General features: G+C 44.9%; 1 protein-coding gene across 4 annotated transcripts in view; it reads right to left on the bottom strand.

Moving 5' to 3' along the window:
* Positions 1-17483, bottom strand: part of STIM1 (stromal interaction molecule 1) — a 160104-nt gene extending 142621 nt beyond the window's left edge. For all 4 annotated transcript variants that reach the window (XM_065423459.1, XM_065423457.1, XM_065423460.1 and 1 more), the window contains exon 1: positions 16983-17483. In XM_065423459.1, the coding sequence (XP_065279531.1) occupies positions 16983-17091 (109 nt within the window). In that variant the 5' untranslated portion in view covers positions 17092-17483. The remainder of the gene's footprint in view (positions 1-16982) is intronic.
* Positions 17484-17960: the final 477 nt, after the last annotated feature.

Raw genomic sequence — 17960 nt, 5'->3', positions numbered from 1 at the left:
GAGCTGGTCTTGCCGGAGAAAGGAGAAGAACCCACAATTCACTCTAATGAACTGGAGTTCATCCCAGGATTGCTGCAGGAAATAACCTTATTCCATACAGACTAGCCCAAGCTTCACGCTTGTTCCTGAACTACACAGGACTTCATTTCTCCAGCATCTAGTTTTGTTTTTACAGTATAGCTGACTAATGAAGCAATTCAGCAGGTTTTTCAGTGCAAATAAACATGGTGCAATTTTAGAACCTCTATTTTAAAGAAGTTCTGCACCAGCTGCAGTCGAGCAGTAACCTCTCAACTAGTTCTGGGCTTTATGAGCTATAAAGAGGATATGTGCTACTGCCGTCATTTTCATTAGCCCAGCCTCAGAGTTGGAACTGCAAGAGGCCCAGCCTCAGGGTAAGTGTCCTTATTTAAAAAATAATTCCCGATGGAACAACGCTGTAATGTTGGGCTCTTCCGCAATGAAACGTGCAAACAGCTCTGGAAACAGAATCATTTAGACCATCTCATCACCTGACAATAGCGATCACCCCTCTGCTGCCCCTGCAATCTTTGCCCAAGCGCTAACGTGCCCAGAGGCAGATCTGTCTCTTGCCCAGAGAAGTAAAGGCTGTGGCCACTTAGCAAGGAATGAAGGCACTGCACCCAGGGATTTTATGTAACCTGCCGCCGACACACAAACCGAATGGGCAAGAGTGGAACACAGAACAGAGGACCCTGTATCTTCCCTATGCACCACTTCGCTAGTAGGCCACATAATTTTCAGGCTAACCATGTGGTCTACTTTATTCTACAGGTTCTTATACAGTGTTCATCACCAAAGCACCTTCCAGTAATGCATTAAGTGACGTGACTAACATCTGTCATATGTTCATTCTCTCATCTTCTTCCCGGGGGAAAGGTGTGTGCAGAGGTGCATTTTGATTTGTGTGTGTGTGTGTGTGTATGTGTATATATATATATATAAATAAATTAAATAATGTGACTTTAAGAGCAACTCAGTGCCAGAGAAGGGCAATGGGATCACTGGTATCAGGTAATGAATTTCAGCTGGCCTCACCAATTCAGTGTACCCCAACTCACTATGGTTATAATCTGTATCTAAAAGGTGTAATGCAATATGTCATTGAAGAACTAATAGTTCACTGATCATTAATATTTCTGCAGTATGTATGCACAGGCTGTGCACAGAGAGTTATGAATATGTGCTAGAATTATATTCTTAAAATGTGTTTGGCAAACAATGCATAAGCACAGTCTACCTTAGACAAAGAAATGCGTATTTGTTTTTCTAACCAGCCCAGTCATCAGGCAGAGATAAGGAAGGTCTATTTACATAAGACAGCAGGGCTGAACCTCAGGTGATAAACAATTGAATCAACTAACTGTATACTGTATTATAAATAGGACCCTACCAAATTCATGTCCATTTTGGTCAATTTCACGGTCATAGGATTTTAAAAATCATAAATTTCATTATTTAAGATATTTAAATTTGAAATTTCATGGTGTTGTAACTGTAGGGGTCCTGACCAAAAGAGGGAGGGCGGGGGTTTGCAAGGTTATTGTTAGGGTGACCAGATGTCCCGATAAAATCGGGACTGTCCCAATATTTAACCCTTTGTCCTGCGTCCCGATCAATGTATGATCAGGATGCCATTTGTCCCAATATTCAGGTAAGGAGGCGAGCAGGAGGGAGGCACTGACCCTGTGGGTGCTCCAGGGCTGGAGCACCCACGGGAAAAAATTGCAGCCAAGCTCCCCCCTACTCGCCGCCTCCTCCCCTCCTCCCCCCAGCACGCCGCGTCCTCGCAGCGCTTCCTGCCACTTAACAGCTGCTTAGCGGCGCTTAGCACTTTCCAGGAGGGAGTGGGGAGGAGCAGGTACACGGCACGCTCAGGGGAGGAGGCGGAGAAGAGGCAGGGCAGGGGCTGGGACTTGGGGGAAGGGGGTGGAATGGGGGCAGAGCGAGGGCAGAAAGAGGCGGGGGGGGGGTGGGCGAGCACCCACCCGGCAGAGGGGAAGTCTGCCTTAGGGGTGAGTGGTGGGCTGGGGGGGGTGAAGAGGCAAGCGGCGGGTAGGCGGCGAGGCAAGTGGTGGGTGGGGGACTGAGGAGGGACGCAGCAAGCCAGCGGCAGGCCGGGGGATGGGGGGGGGGGGGGAAGTGGGGAGGGGACGGGATGGGACCTGGGGCAGAATGGGGGCGGAGCCTGGGAAGAGCGGGGGTGGACTGTGGGTGGGACTGTTGGCACCCCAATGTGTCCCGATATTTTAGTGTGGTGATCTGGTCACCCTAGTTATTGTAGAGGGGTTGGGGTATTGCCACCCTTACTTCTGCACCACCTTCAGAGCTGGGCAGTCAGAGAATGGCAACTGTTGGCCAGAAGCCCGGCTTGGAAGGCAGCACTGCCACCACCAGCAGCACAGAAATAAGGATGGCATGGGATAGTATTGCTACCCTTACTTCTAGGCAGCAACCACTCTCCAGCCACCCAGCTCTGAAGGTAGTGCTGAAGTAAGGGTGGCAATACCACCGCACCTCAACAATAACCTTGCAAACCCCCTCCTCCCCTGCAGCCCCGTTTTGGGTTGGGACTCCCAGTTTGAGAAACGCTGGTCTCCCCTGTGAAATCTGTATAGTACAGGGTAAAAGAATACAAAAGACCAGGTTTCACGGTCCATTTGGTAGGGCCCTAATTATAAAAGTGTATTAAGGGAGGGCTTTTATGAAAGCCTTGACACACTAGTGATTAATATAATTGTGAATTGTATGTGTTAACACTACATAAGGAATTATGGATAATTATTAATATTATGCTTTACAGTCTGTGATCAAACAAAGGGAGAAACAAGTTTCTCCCAGACAGGAGGGAACATCACAGCTGCCTACCTGTCTCCAATGAAATTAAGCAAAACCAAAAACAATGGAAGCCCCATTTAAATTCAAGTCAGCAGGGGATAAGAAGCCCACAAGAAAGAAAACGGTAGCATGAGGTCATCCTGCCTCTTGAAACAAGGTCACTGAATTTTGGAAGATAGAAGCAGAGACAGAAGCCATATTTGGCATCCATCATTAGACAGACACAAGGGAACCGTTCTCTTGCAAGCAGAAAAGGACGGATCCTTCAGTTAAGGCAGGGTAGAGGTGCTGAAGTCTCTGGTAGCTGAATATAGGTGAGAAACCTATTTAGGCAAAGATCTTTCACCTAGCAAGACAGGGGAAACCAGCATCTTGTACTTCTGTGGAAGGTCCTGACTGAAGGAATGTCAGCTGTGGCTGGGAAGAAGTCAGACTGGTGAGAGAAACTATCTTGAACAAAGCCTGTACTTTGCTAGATTAAGTTTTAGACACGTGTTTTCACTTATTTGCTTGTTACCATCTCTACTTTTATTTTTCACTTGGCATCATTTGACCTATGTCCTATTGTTAATCATTTTGTTTAATTTTACTATGAACCAACCCAGTTAATATGTTTGAAGGGCAGAATATATTTACCCCAATTAAGTTAAAAAGCATAGTACAGCTTATATCTCCATAAGGGAGAAACAAAGCCTATTATTTCTCTGAGCTATCCAAGAGAGGACAGGACACGCCATTTGGGGAAACTCGGGACACGGCGTGCGCTGGTGTCACCTTGCTGGTTGTAACCAAGGGTGGTGGAAGTCAGAATGGGGCTGTAGCCACACTACTGGGGTCAGAGCTGCTGAACCAGGGCTGTCTAGCACAAAGACACTCAGGTGTGACCTGCATGCTTGTAGGTTGGCTGTAAGCATCCCAGGCTGGGAGCTACAGCAGCAAAGCATTGTAAGGCACCCTGGGTTGCAGGGCAAGTGGTGACACAACCCCCTTCTGGTCTGGAAACAGTGATAAACACACACACACACACACAGAGCTATCTCTTTATGTTAGAGAAGGCACAGTCAAACAAATGTGCCTTCCACAAGTGGTGAGTTCTGTGTTGGTCCTTAGCTCCTGTGGGAGTTCATTCCTCAGTCTTGGAGAGTGAGAGCTCAGGTCACTCCTTAAACTGTTTTATACACGACAGGATATCACACAGCCCAACCCTACTCCTAAAGCTAGAAAAATGTACTACAAAGAACAATTGTACACTGGTAGGGAGCTGGACTTGATCATATAACAGTTCATGGCCTAGAGGAAGGTCTTGTGTAGAAGAGGGACTCCGGACACCCGGATTCAATTACTAGCTCTGGACAAGTCATTTAGTCTTTCAATGCTTCAGTTCCCCATCTGTACAATGGGAAAAATAGCCGTGCCCTGCCTCACAGAGGTGTTGTGAAGATATATACATTACAAAGTAGAACCCCAGAGTTACAAACACCAGAGTTATAAATTGACCGGTCACCACACACCTCATTTGGAACCGGAAGTACGCAATCAGGCAGCAGCGCACGCACACACACACACACACACACACACACACACACACACACACACACACAGAGCGCAAATACAGTACAGTGCTGGATTAAATGTACACTACTAAATAAATAAAGGGAAAGCGGTTACAGAGTCTTCTTTTTATGTTACCTTCAAATTCTCATTCTTCAATTCTAGTCCTTCAATATACAAAAACTTTTCCACTTGTTCTAGTTGTGTGTGTCTGACTTTCATCTTTGCATTTTCCTCTCGTCTGCCAGTTGCCATAGTTGTGACTTTGTGCTGATCTTCAGTCCTAATGTTCTCCTTTCCGGGTTTACCTTTTCAGTTACTTTCTGTAACTCCTTCTTAACATCCAATCTTGATTTAAAAATTGAATCCGCAAGAAGCCTTTGTAAATTCTTATAATGACTAATTACTTTCACTGTTAAAAATTTTCATCTTATTTCCAGTGTGAATTTGTCTCGCTTCAAATTCCAGCCATTGGATCGTGTTATACCTTTGTCTGCTAGACTAAAAAGCCAGTTATTAAATATTTGTTCCCATGTAGGTACTTTTAGACTGGAATTGTCACCCCTTAACCTTCTCTTTTAGCTCCTTGAGTCTGTCACTTTAGGGCATGTTTTCTAATCCTTTAATCCTGCTTGCAGCTCTTCTTTGAACCCTTCCCAATTTATCAACATTCTTCTTGAATTGTAGACACCAGAAATGGACACAGTATTCCAGGGGCAGTTGGACCAGTGCCAAATACAAAGGTAAAATAACCTGTCCACTCCTATTCAAGATTACCCTGTTGATGCATCCAGGGATCGCTTAATCCTTTTGGCCACAGGGTCACACCAGGATCTCATGTTCAGCTGATTATCCACCATGACTTTCAAATCTTTTTCCGAGTCAGAGTTCTGCACCCTGTAAAAATGGCCTACATTCTTTGTTCCTAGATTTACATTTAGCTGTATTAAAATACATATTGTTTGCTTGTGCCCAGTTTATGGGAGCCATACATTCTCAAGACTTGCCATAACCCTTTCTTCCAAATGCTATCAAAAGCCTGTCTGAAGTCTATACAGTTGTTTTAGCGAGTTCAGTTGTGTTCAGACAAAGCAACAAGTATAAAACAACTTGGAAACACCCCCACTGAAAACAGTGGCACCTCCTAGACTATGTCCTTGTAAGAACATAGGATCTAAGATGTCCAAATCACCCGTGTCATGAGAGGAGCTGATGATTGCTGGACTGACCACCGCTGGTGAGGTCAGTCATGTCCATCAGGATTGCCCCGAAATATAGAAAGCAATCCAATATCCAAATCACACAGAGGGCAATACAACATCCAAAGACTTCAATCCTCAGTGCACCAAGAGAGCTTCCAAACACTCCTCAGTGAAAAACTGACCATATGCACACCTGGAAATAACAACACAAGTGTCGAAAAAGACGGGGAAGCCTTAAAACAGACCATACATGAGGCTTGCAAGGAATCCATCAGCTTTGCTACCCGCCATCATCAAGACTGGTTTGACAACAACAACAACAACAACAACGAGATTACAGCCCTTTTGGACCAGAAGAGAAAAGCTTTCTGCAACTGGCAAAACCAACCACTATCCAGTCAGAAGCAGAGCTCTTTCCATCAGCTCAAAACTGGATCTGAGAAATCAAAAACAAATGGTGGGAGGACAAAGCAAAAGAAATCCAAACATTCGCTGACAGACATGATATGTGGAGCTTTTTCTGTGAGACAAAGACCCTGTATGGACCAAGCTCACCTGGCCTCACACCTCTGAGATCCAAAGATGGTAGTGCCCTTTTTAAAGATAACGAATCTATCAAAGAGTGCTGGAAGGAATACTACCAAAAGCTTCTAAATGGAGAATCGACTGTGACTGACAACACCATTGACTCCATCCCTCAGCACCCAATCTGGGAAACTCTTGCCAAACCACCAACACCTGAGGAGGTCTACAAAGCAATTAAACAAATGAAGAACAATAAAGCTCCAGGTCCTGATGGCATACCAGCTGCAGTACTGAAAGTGGAGGGAGAAACACTGACTAACAAGCTTCACTTGCTGCTCCTCAAAATCTGGTGCACTGAAGAAATCTCTGCTGTCTCATGTAATGCTAACATTGTCATCATTTTCAAAAAAGGAGACAGGGCCGACTGTGGCAATTATCGAGGTATTGCCCTTCTCTCCATCACTGGGGAGATCCTTGGTAGAATCTTACCGAATCGCCTGCTCCCTCTTGCAGACAAAGTACTTCCAGAGTACCAGCGTGGCTTCAGACCATCACAAGGCACCACTAACATGATTTTCACAGCCAGGCAGATCCAGGATAAATGTCAAGAACATCACCAGGAGCTGTATACGGCCTTTATCAATCTGACCAAAGCCTTCGATTCTGTCAATTGTGAGGCTCTGTGGAAAATCATGTCAAAGTTTGGCTGCCCAAGCAAATTTATCACAATTGTAAGACTCCTCCATGACCAGATGACTGCCCCCATCCTGTGCAATGGCTCTACCTCTAAGCCCTTTGTCATCCAAACTGGCGTAAAACAAGGCTGTGTACTGGCACCCACCCTTTTCTCCATATTCTTAGCAGCTATGAAAACATGAACCCAAGACCGTCTACCACAGGGCACTGGCATCCAATATCGGACTGACAGCCACCTCTTCAACCTTTCTCGTCTCCATGCCAGAACTAAAGTAATATCGGCAACAGTAGCTTAACTCCAGTACACAGATGATTGTGCTGTAGTTGCACACTTAAAGGAGGATCTACAAACAGCCCTTAATTGCTTCTCTGAAGCTTACAAAAGCCTAGGGTTAACTCTGAACATCAGCAAAACAAAAGTTCTCCACCAGCCAGTGCCCGGTCAATCATCAGACCCAGCAAGGAAGATCTACATTTTCCAGTTCTTCTTTGTCAATTTAGAATACTTTGCCTGTCTTGGCAGCCATCTCTCACAGATGACAGACAGAGATGTCGAGATTCAGCATAGAATCCACCGCGCCAGTCTTGCCTTTGGCAGACTGTCTCGCCAGGTGTTTAGCAATCACATCATCAGAACACATACTAGACTTTTGGTTTATAAAGCGGTGGTAATCCCAACTCTCCTCTATGGCTGAGAGACTTGGGTGACCTACAGAAAACACCTGAAAAACCTGTAATATCAGCACCAGCACTTTCTTCGGACGATCCTTAACATAAAGTGGGAGGATCATCGCACTAATGTCAGTGTCCTCACAGAGGCCAACATCTTCAGTGTTGAAGCCCTGATTATCCAGCACTAGCTGAGGTGGAGCAGGCACTGTGTGCGCATGCCTGATGTACGCTTACCAAAACAACTGCTGTATGCCCAACTCACCAAAGGAGAAAGGAAACGGGGAGGCCAAAAGAAACACTTTTTAAAGACATCCTCAAGATAAATATCAAGAGATGTGGCATCGACACCACACACTGGGAGACAGCAGCCCAGGATAGGGATAACTGGCGAAGACTTGTCAGAGAGGGAACGTCCACTTTTGAGGAAAATCGCCTTGCCCTGGTCACAGAAAAACGCCAGAAAAGAAAGGACGGACAACTGTCACGCAGCAATTGTATAGCCCAACCCTGTCTTCCAACACCACCTGCAACATCTGCCAATGACCCTGTGGCTCAAAGATTGGACTCCTCAGTCACCAAATAACCCATGAAAAATAAAACCTATGAGGGACCTCAAGGGATCGCCAATGATGTACTTGCCTGTCTTATCACAAATAACTGATCTATTTTACTTCATCCTGGTTTAAATCCAGCCTGTTCCTCTGCAATGCCGTTTCCACGTACTTCTTCATTCTCCTCCACAACATCTTGATGAATACATTTCCTGGAACACTCAAATAAGCTGATTCCTCACTATTTACTGCATTTACTCTTATCCCCTTTTTAATAAATCGGTACTATTATTGCTTTCCCCCATTCGCTCAGCACTCACTCTTCCTTGTAAATCTTGTTAAACAGCTTGTGCATCAACTTTACTGTGAGTACTTTGCCTGTTTGCAACAGCTGTGCAGTCATGTTGTCACCTCCTGGCACATTTTCCTATTTCAAAACTTTCTATCAAGATCTTTACTACTTCTAAGAATTCACATATCTGCTTTCCGTTGTTTGTATTGGAGAGCTTCTCCAAGACCATTCCACCTACTGTGTTCTGCACACTGTACAGCTCTTCAAAATACTCTTTCCATTTTCATTGCTTGTTCATCGTCAATTACTTTGCCTGTGCTTGTCTTTCACCGTTGATATCTTCAACTCACACATCCCACTCAGTTCTTATCTTGCAATACAACCTGTGCCATTTCGCATATTCTTTTGCTTCTTTACATTATTAACTTATCTTTGCTTTCCGCTTTATCTCAAGGGCCTGTGTACTCTACAGTAAACTGAATCTACATTCTGCAGCAAGATTCCTGGATTCTGTGGCACCCTCGTGTGACAGATGAAGTTCTGCAGCAGCTTCATTTAAATTTAAATATGGGGGGGGGGGGGTAATTGAATATAAAAATGAACCAGTTCAGTAGTACCTCAGCTAGTCTGGTTTTATATTAACTCAATGTATTTTATTCCCACATTTTCAATATGCCAAAGATTTTTCCATTGACAATGCCTAGCTGTACACACTGCCAAGCCACTTAGTGTGCAGAAACTGCGCAGTTGCAGCGCTGTAAAAAACCACCCCGACGAGAGGCGTACAACTTTCTGCGCTGGGGCTACAGCGCCGCAGCGCCAGTATAGACACCCTGGTCAATTACAGCGCTGTGATTGGCCTCCGGGAGGTGTCCCACGATGCCTGTTCTCGCCTCTCTGGTCATCAGTTTGACCTTTACTGCCCTGCCCTCAGGTGACCAACCATGAGCCCCACCCCTTAGATTCCTTTGCAATTTTGAAAGTCCCCTTCCTGTTTGCTTGGTGACGCGTGCAGTGGTCTCAGTGCATCTTTCCAGGTGACCATGCCTGCTCCATGCACCAGGCGATCCCCACTTGGAGCAATGCCGAGCTGCTGGACCTCATCAGCATTTGGGGAAGAGGAGGCTGTCCAGTCCCAGCTGCACTCCAGCCGTAGGAATTATACCACCTACGGACAGATTTCACACTGCATGACAGAAAGGGGCCATGACCGGGACAGACTGCAGTGCAGGGTCAAAGTGAAGGAGCTGTGGAACGCCTACCACAAGGCACAGGAGGCAAACAACCGCTACGGTGCTGTGCCCAAGGGGCTGCCGGTTCTACAAAGAGCTGGACGTGATACTCGGTGGCAACCCTACCTCCACTGCGAAGGCCACTGTGGATACTTCGGTGGCTCACGTGCCAGTTGACAGTGGACCACGCCAGGAAGAGGAAATCTTGGACAAGGATATGGAGGGGGAGGGGGACCCAGAGGCAGAGGATGACCCAGAGGTCAGAGACACATGCAGCCAGGACCTCTTCTCTACTCCAGAGGAGGCTAGCCAGTCGCAGCTGTCGGAGCTTGGCAAAGCACAAACAGGAGAGGAGGCCCCTGGCAAGTGGCTTTGATTTTGGGAATCGCTGAAGCGAGTTGTTGGGGGCAGGAGGGTTGCAGAAAGCAGGCTTGTGTCTGTAGGATACGCGTACCACCACATATCTAGTCTGAGCAGCAGAACAGGGTGCTGATTGACTCCCTCACTTCACGGGAATCTGCCTCAGAGAGCTCTACGAAACTCTCATGGGGATACTGGGCAAACCGCTGCCGCAGGTTCTTTGGCAAAGCTACTTGGTTTCTTGCCCCATTAAGGGTAACTTTCCCGCGCCACTCTGCCATCACTGGGGGGCGGGGGGGGGGAGAACATTGCTGCACACAGGCGAGCTGCATAACGGCCAGGGTGGAAGCCGTAGTCTTGGAGGACACCCTCCCTTGATTCCCTGCTCACCCTCAGCAGCAAGGTATCTTCCATAATGAACACAGCCTGTGGAAAATGTGGGGACAGGAATGATTATAAGGCCCCCCTACAGGGCTGTCTCCAAGAATCTCCAAGAATCTCATGTCGTAGTTACTACACGTGACAAGATCAATGCCGAACTCCTCTTGCCTTTGCAGTTTAAGGAATAACTCCACTGCCACTCATGACGCGTTAGTGAGAGCGAGCAGCATATTGGTCAACAGTGCGGGATCCATTCCTGCAGACCGAAGAGGCAGAGTGCGCAGTACACAAACCGTTGAAAAATGGCGCCAAATGCGGACGGAAGCACAGGCATTGCTGGGATACGAAGCAATGCATCATGGGGCATTGGGAAAGGATCCAAGATAGCCCGCGATCTCCTCCGCCTTCCCACAACTCTTAGCGGACGAAGAGGAAGAGGTGCTCTGTGGGATAGCTGCCCAGAGTGCCCGAATACCGATGCAAGTGCCGCAAGTGTGAACACTCTATTGCGCAGGCAGCTGACAGGGTGAACACACAACAGCGGTTTCCCTTCAGCACTCTCTGAGCGGCGATGTAACTGCCAACGAATTAACTCTGCCAGTGTAGACATACCCTTACAAGCTACTGGGGAGAAGATGGAGGTTGTGGCAGCTGGGCAGGGAAAAGAGGGGCTTCTGGCATCAGGGGAGGACGGGGGACAGTTCAGAATTGTGGAACAATGTATTAGGTGGATGTTTCTGAAAAAATTGCATTTGTTTAGTCTGGAGAAGAGAAGACTTAGGGGATGAGGGGATGACACATGCAAGATAACATTTATGTACTTAAAGAACTGTTTTTACAAGGAGGAGAGTGAAAAATTGTTCTCCTTAACTTCTGAGGATACAACAGAAGCGAAGGGCTTAAATTGCAGCAAAGGAGGTTTAGGTTGGACATTAGGAAAAACTTCCTGTCAGCATGGTTAAGCGCTGGAACAAATTGCCTAGGGAGGTTGTGGAATCTCCGTCACCGGACGTTTTTAAGAATAGGTTTGATAAACACCCGTCAAGAGGTCTAGTTCTTACCTAGTCCTGTCTTGAGTGCAAGTGACTGGACTATGACCTCTCAAGGTGCCTTCCAGACCTACACTTTTCTGATTCTGCTAAAATTTACATGGCACTTAGGTTCCAAGGGAAAAGGGGCCTTAGACATATCTAGGATAAACTGTTCTAGACCGGTGCTTTAGAAACATGGAGTGGTCCTGACAACATGCTTTCAAGCTGCTCCTCTGGCATCCTATTCATTTTTACTGGGTGTATTTTGGTAGCACTTGGGAGCTCCAGTCAAGAATCAAGGCCTCATTGTGCTAAGTCGTGTACAGACAAGCAATAAAGATGACTGTCCCTACCCCCAAGAGCTTATAGTCCAGGTGTCAGACAGGACACAACAGGTGGACAAAACAGACAAATGGGATGAGAGAATGAGATAACAAAACAAAGTTAAGCAGAAAAATAGAAGTCTCAGCTCACTATTTGCCTAATCAATAGATAGAGCAGCAAATTGTTCCAACAGCTTGAAAACAACAGTTAAATGGAGCCACACAAAAAGACTGCTTAGACTTTTGAGTAGGACCCCGAGAAAGTGTAGTTAATTCTTCAGGGGAGCTCCTATTGTAGCACATTCCCATGACACTCCTGGAGTTGGGGAAATAAGGGAGGACTTTTTAAATGTATTTTCTTCCATTTACCCTCAAATGCAGTGGAGTGTGACTCATGCAGAGGACAATACATCAAGTAACTGCTATGGTGTGGAAGCAGCCAAGGAGCAAAACCCCCCAGCCCACGACAAAAACATTTATCCTACAGCAATGCAATCAAGCACTGGGATCTTTCCTTTCAACACATCCCGGCCAGAGAGAGAAAACTTTACAACATTGGTCAAGTGATTTCCAGGCCACAGCCAGCAAGTTTTCAAGGAAATGTAGAGAAATGGGGGAAGCAAAGTGTAAGTCAGCAACTGCAGTTTAGCTACTCAGTTAGTGCAAGAACTACTAGACGCTGTACTTTCTGAATGTTATGTACCACAGCTGTTATCCAAGGAGTATCACAACAATAATGTTAACAGGAGCAAGGATCTTTACTTTATCTGGGCCATGCCATAAGGAGGAACAAACGGATTCCCTTCATACAAGGCATCCCACCAAGGTCCAGCATTTCTCCCAGCAGCAACAGGAAGGCATAGCCTTTTCCTTACACATAGTATGGACACAAGTCAGAATAAGGTACAGGAAAGCAGGCGCACAGGCACCTGTTATTAACATGAAGACAGAAACAGAAGATGAATTTAAGTCAAAGTGAAGAGGCTGCCCACTTTTCATTGCTGGTCATTTGCAGACAATACAAAAATTGGTGGATGGGTAAACAATCACTCGTCTGGCTTGGTAAAATAGACTCATTTGAACTACAGGTCTGATCAGACTGAACCTTTAGGCCTGACCCAGACCTAAGTCCACCCCGACCCAACCAGGTCACATCATTTTTCAAACCAACTCCAAACCTTCCCCCTCCTCCCTGAATCTGAGTTGCTACCGCTGCTGCCTCCTGCCCATGGGGTCAGCAGGGTAACATACACTGGCAGTTGCACACACACACTGCTCCTGCCATTCGCTGCCCCCTGCTACACTGCATATGTGCAGTGGCATACTCGCTCCACACCATGCACCTATGCAGCGGGGGGCAATGGACATCAGGAGCAGGGCATACAGCTGTCAGCCATTGCCATGCAGACCCCATGGGCAGGAGAAGGGGAGTCGACCTGATCTGACCTGATGTTGAGAGGGTCTGGTTCTTTTCCCACCCAACCCAGACCCGACACTTGTAGTCAGGGTCCCACTCGGGTTCAGGTCAGGTCACAGGGCTCTAATCTGAACAAAAGATATTTCAGTACAATCAAATACAAGGTCATGTGTCTCGGAACAAAGAAGGTGGGTCACCCTTACGAGACAGGGGACTGTAGCCTGGAATGCAGGAACACTGAAAAGGACTTCGGAGCAAAGGTACATAACCAGTTAAACGTGAGTTCCCAGTGCAATGCTATAGCTCAGAGGGTTAAATGCAATATTTGAATGTCTAAGCAGGGGAATATCAAGTAGGAGTAGGGAGATGGTATGACCCCTTTGTACTGTATTAGCGAGACCATTACGGGAATACCGTGTCCAGGTCTGGTGTCCACACTTCATAAAGAATGTTGAAAAATTAGAAAGTGTTCAGAAAAGAGCTACAAGAACAATATGAAGTCTAGAAAATATGCCTTACAGTGAGAGACTTACAAAGCTCAATCTATTCAGTTTATCCAAGAGAAGAATTAGAGGTGACTTGATTGTGTTCTACAAGTACCTACATGGGGAAGAGATTTCTGATAGTAGAGCACTTTAAAATCTAGCAGATAAAGGCATAACAAAATCCAGTGGCTGGAAGCTGAAGCCAGACAAATTCAGACTAGAAATAAGGTGAGAATTTTGACCATGAGGGTAATTAATCATTAGAACAACTGATGTAGGGACATTTGAAGGCTTGAAATCATGACTGGATGTCTTACTAAAACTTCTGTTCTGGCTCAAACAGAAGTTATGGGCTTGATGCAGAGATTACTAGGTGAGGGTGTTTGGCCTTCGTTATGCAGGAAGTCAGACTGGAGATGACCATATTGGTCCCTTCGTGCCTTAAAAATCTATCCACTATACAGCACCGCCAACTCATTTCACATAAGTGACCAGACAACTAGCCTCTCGAGCACTACCAACCTTAGCTAGACTTGAACCAGACACCTAGATGTGAAAAGGCTAATCATTATCTCGTTTTTCAAAGAGAGCAGATGCCCATGAAGACAATTGTTTACAAGCTGAACAGAGTCTGAAGCATGGTTTTCCCAGAGACTGAGTTACACTTCACACACACAATTACCAGTTCTAAATTCAGGGCTAAACAGCCTAGAAATCCCTATCCAGTATAAAGCATACACCCCTATCCAGTATAAAGCATGTAATTTACCTGGGCATGAACATGAATCTAGACCTCTGAAAGCAGGAAGAGCCTAATCAGCAACCACTGTTCCAACACCCACACCTCTGCTTTCTGGGTAAACTGCTTTCCTGCTGCTTCAGAGAATCTCATTACCTTCTACAGAGATGACAAGTGACCACTGCAATCAGTTTTTTTAAATATTAAAAACAGGCCACATCAAAGAAAGGTTTAGAAGTGAGGCACAATTGTCTAGTAGTCCTAAATTGTTTGCATCTATTTAATGATAACGGTAATGTATAGTCATGCATCCAACTAACAGGATTCATACTGACTGTTCCTAGAGGACTGCATGAGGCAGAAAGTGATATGCGATGTATGAGAGCCTTCTGCACTTAAATACAAGTACTGTAGTAACTACGACAACTAAAAAGCAAAGGTTAAAAACTATCTTAAAGAGCCTTTTTGCTATGGGCCTTTTGAACCGAGTGTAGCATGCACAATAAAACCTTCAACGATTACCCAACAAAGGAACGCACACAGAGTAGTTAAATGCCATGAGTTACTGGCCTCCGGAGTGAATACCTCTGTTATGCATCAACATGTGTCTATGCAGTCCAGTCAGATCTCGTTTTTCTCTATGTTGATTTCTGAACTGTAATCACTATGGTACTCTTTCTAGGTGCCACATGTGTTAATCTGAAGTTATTTTTATCAAAAAAACAAATGGAAATTGTATATAGACTAGAAGTGAACAGACAGGAGTACACACAGTGAACAGGAACCCCTTAGAAGGGAAAGCCTGCCTGCAGGTAATTACACCAGAGACTGAGTACCTCACAGGGTTCTCCCCTCCTGCACTGCACTTGATTGCTTCTCATTTAGAGGTAAAAGCAAGTTAGAAGTTGAATCACCAGGGCTGCCACATTTCTGCAAGGCCTTCAAAAATTACCCCACTTGAAGGCTCATTGGAGGCACAAACCCTGTTTCAAAAGGACTGCAGAGATCCTGTTTCCTTTCCGAAGTACCAGGTTCATGTTCTCTCTCTCACCTCAGGACTCAAGAGTTTGACACTGTTAGTAACAGCCAGTTTTAAAACCAAGTAAAATTATTGGTTACTAACACAAGTGAAATTTACCATAACAGTATTAAAATTAACAAACACCCACACACTACTCAGCACTCATAAATCAGCCATTCCTCTGTTTATTCCAGGGACCCTTATCTTCCAGCACTCATAAATCAGCCATTCCTCTGTTTATTCCAGGGACCCTTATCTTCACTCCTTAACTGATGAAGTATTTCTTATTTGGAAACCTGCATTCATGAGTTTTCTGATCAGGTTCAAACCATTTCTGAATGCAATTAATGCTTTTGGGTACCTCCAGCTATAGGATCCACCCAGATGCTGATGACACTGCTGGATGGGATGCTTTCAAGAGGGAAGTAATGCTTGGGCTGTTAAAAGCTGGCCTGCACCCAACCTGAGAGCATTTTTGCAACAACTTTTTCTGCTATGTAAATCAACTAAATTTTTGTCTCCCAGTGCTCATAGGATACCCTTCTATTTTCTTGTGTGCACATTTGAATTCAGTGCTGGTGAAAGGTGCAGGACTGGCAGCCCTGAATACTGAAGGCTACTGTTTATCTAAAGATAGTGACAGTAAAAGCAGCAACAGCAAAAATTTCTCTACTATACCTCAATCCTGACATACAGGGACAATCATTCGGAGTGGAGGTGTATCAGTCCAAAAAATGACCTATTCCTCTACTAAGACTATCAAGCTGTCAGCAAAGGAGTCAAGTGCTTATGCAAGGCCAACATTTGTCTACTGGGAACCAGACTGAGACAGACAGATTTGGGGGCGGGTGGGGGGAAACGGGACTAGACAGCAAAAAATTCAGCTGTCATACTTTCATTCTCTTGCTCCCTGCCAAGACATGATCAAATGCTTATTTCCCCCGAGAATGTCAATAGGGCAAAATTGAAAAAAATATTTGTAGACTCGTGATTTTAATATGCGAAGTATGCAATTTCTCCTTTTTATCTTCCCCCCTTATATTTTGGGACAGTGCTCTTTGCATCCATTGGAGAGGTGGCATTAAAACAAAAAACAACCAAAAACTACATTAAATCTGAAATTTCCAAAACAGATGAAGTCAGTATCCACAATAAACAGTGAAATAATCCGCAGTTGGTGAATAGTTGGCATCCGTTTTGAAATAAACAGATTGTTGTTTAGTCATCTTAAACCTCTCTGAAAGCAATGGGCTTCAGAGAAAGTGCCATGTGCCACCCAGACTCCGACACATCAGTTGAATCTAACTCATGAGCAGGATTCTCAAAACTGATGAGCATTTTTCCACCAACAGGGTGTGTCATTTATTACAGGGTCTGCACTATCCTAACGTTATATATTCTTGAGGACATCCCTTACTAAAGAAGCTGAAAACTTTAATTTAACATTCTAAGTTTCGCCATGTGACAAACCAATCCCGTGCAATGTATTATCTTCTGTCAAAGAACTAATCAAAGCTAACAGCATATAGGCCCTACCTGTGACTACCAACAAGTTTCACAGAGCAGTAAGTTTGCTCTAATGTTTTCCTCATCGCTGGGAAGGAGGGGAAATAAAAATAGTCCATTTCTGAAGCCTTTTCCTTACCTGCAATTGCAGTTTCATCCAAATGGGTACCTGGGGGCCTTTCCCCCTGTCCTTGGTGCAGAAGAAAACCACACAGGATCCACACTGCTACTCTTGACCACACATCCATTTCTGTGTAATATTACGGCCTTTATCCCTTTGTATGTCCGCTCCTCCTCAGCATCAGTCCCCAATGGATATGTTCAAGTTTCTTAGTTCACTCTGCACCTTTATATCCCAAAATGGTGTAGGAAGTAAAGTGTCTGATATCCCAGGAGCGGTGCCCGATTAATTCCAAAGGCTACAGAAGTAAAGGATGGAGATACTTTGAGGTTCTTTTCCCCCCCTCCAGCATAAGCTGAAATTTTGCCCTAAGTCTATGGTTTCTCCCAAAAACCAGCCTCACAATTAAATTTATCTCCAAATAAAACAATTTTTAATTAGCCTCCCTAGCCCTGAAGAAAGTTCTCTCAAGTCTTGTATTTTTAAAGACTAGTTAAGATAAAAATATCTAACTTTTTTGGTATTAAAAAGTAAAAAAAAATAAAAAAAATTCATGAATGATTTACCAGCAGAGTCTCTAGGGCTCAAAATGCTGCAGCATCCAAGTTTTAACTATTCGCAGTCAAGCACAGCTTCAACCCACTTGCAGATTCCAGACTGTTTAGCAAGACTAGAATAAACCAAACTTGTTTAAAATGATTTGGTTTTGGTCAACTAAATGTCTATGCATGTGACAACTTAACGCTTTAATTTAAATTTCAAACAACATGCATTTTAATCAGATACCTTTAAAGAGCAAGATATTTGCAAAGACACTAATGCACATTCTTTTAGAGATGCAGAGAATAATTTTTAAAAACCCAGAATTAAATAAAGTGTTAAAAAGCCCCACAGGCCACAATCCTCTATTACAGTACAAAATATAAAAAACATGCCAAACAGGGACACCTTATTCAGCTGGAGACTAACAGACCTGGACTCTGCCAGGTATCAGGT

Source organism: Emys orbicularis, chromosome 1, assembly GCF_028017835.1.
Source record: "Emys orbicularis isolate rEmyOrb1 chromosome 1, rEmyOrb1.hap1, whole genome shotgun sequence".
In the NCBI taxonomy this organism is placed as follows: domain Eukaryota; kingdom Metazoa; phylum Chordata; order Testudines; family Emydidae; genus Emys; species Emys orbicularis.
Note: the sequence above shows the minus strand (reverse complement) of the source record. Positions and strands in the feature narration are given on the sequence as shown.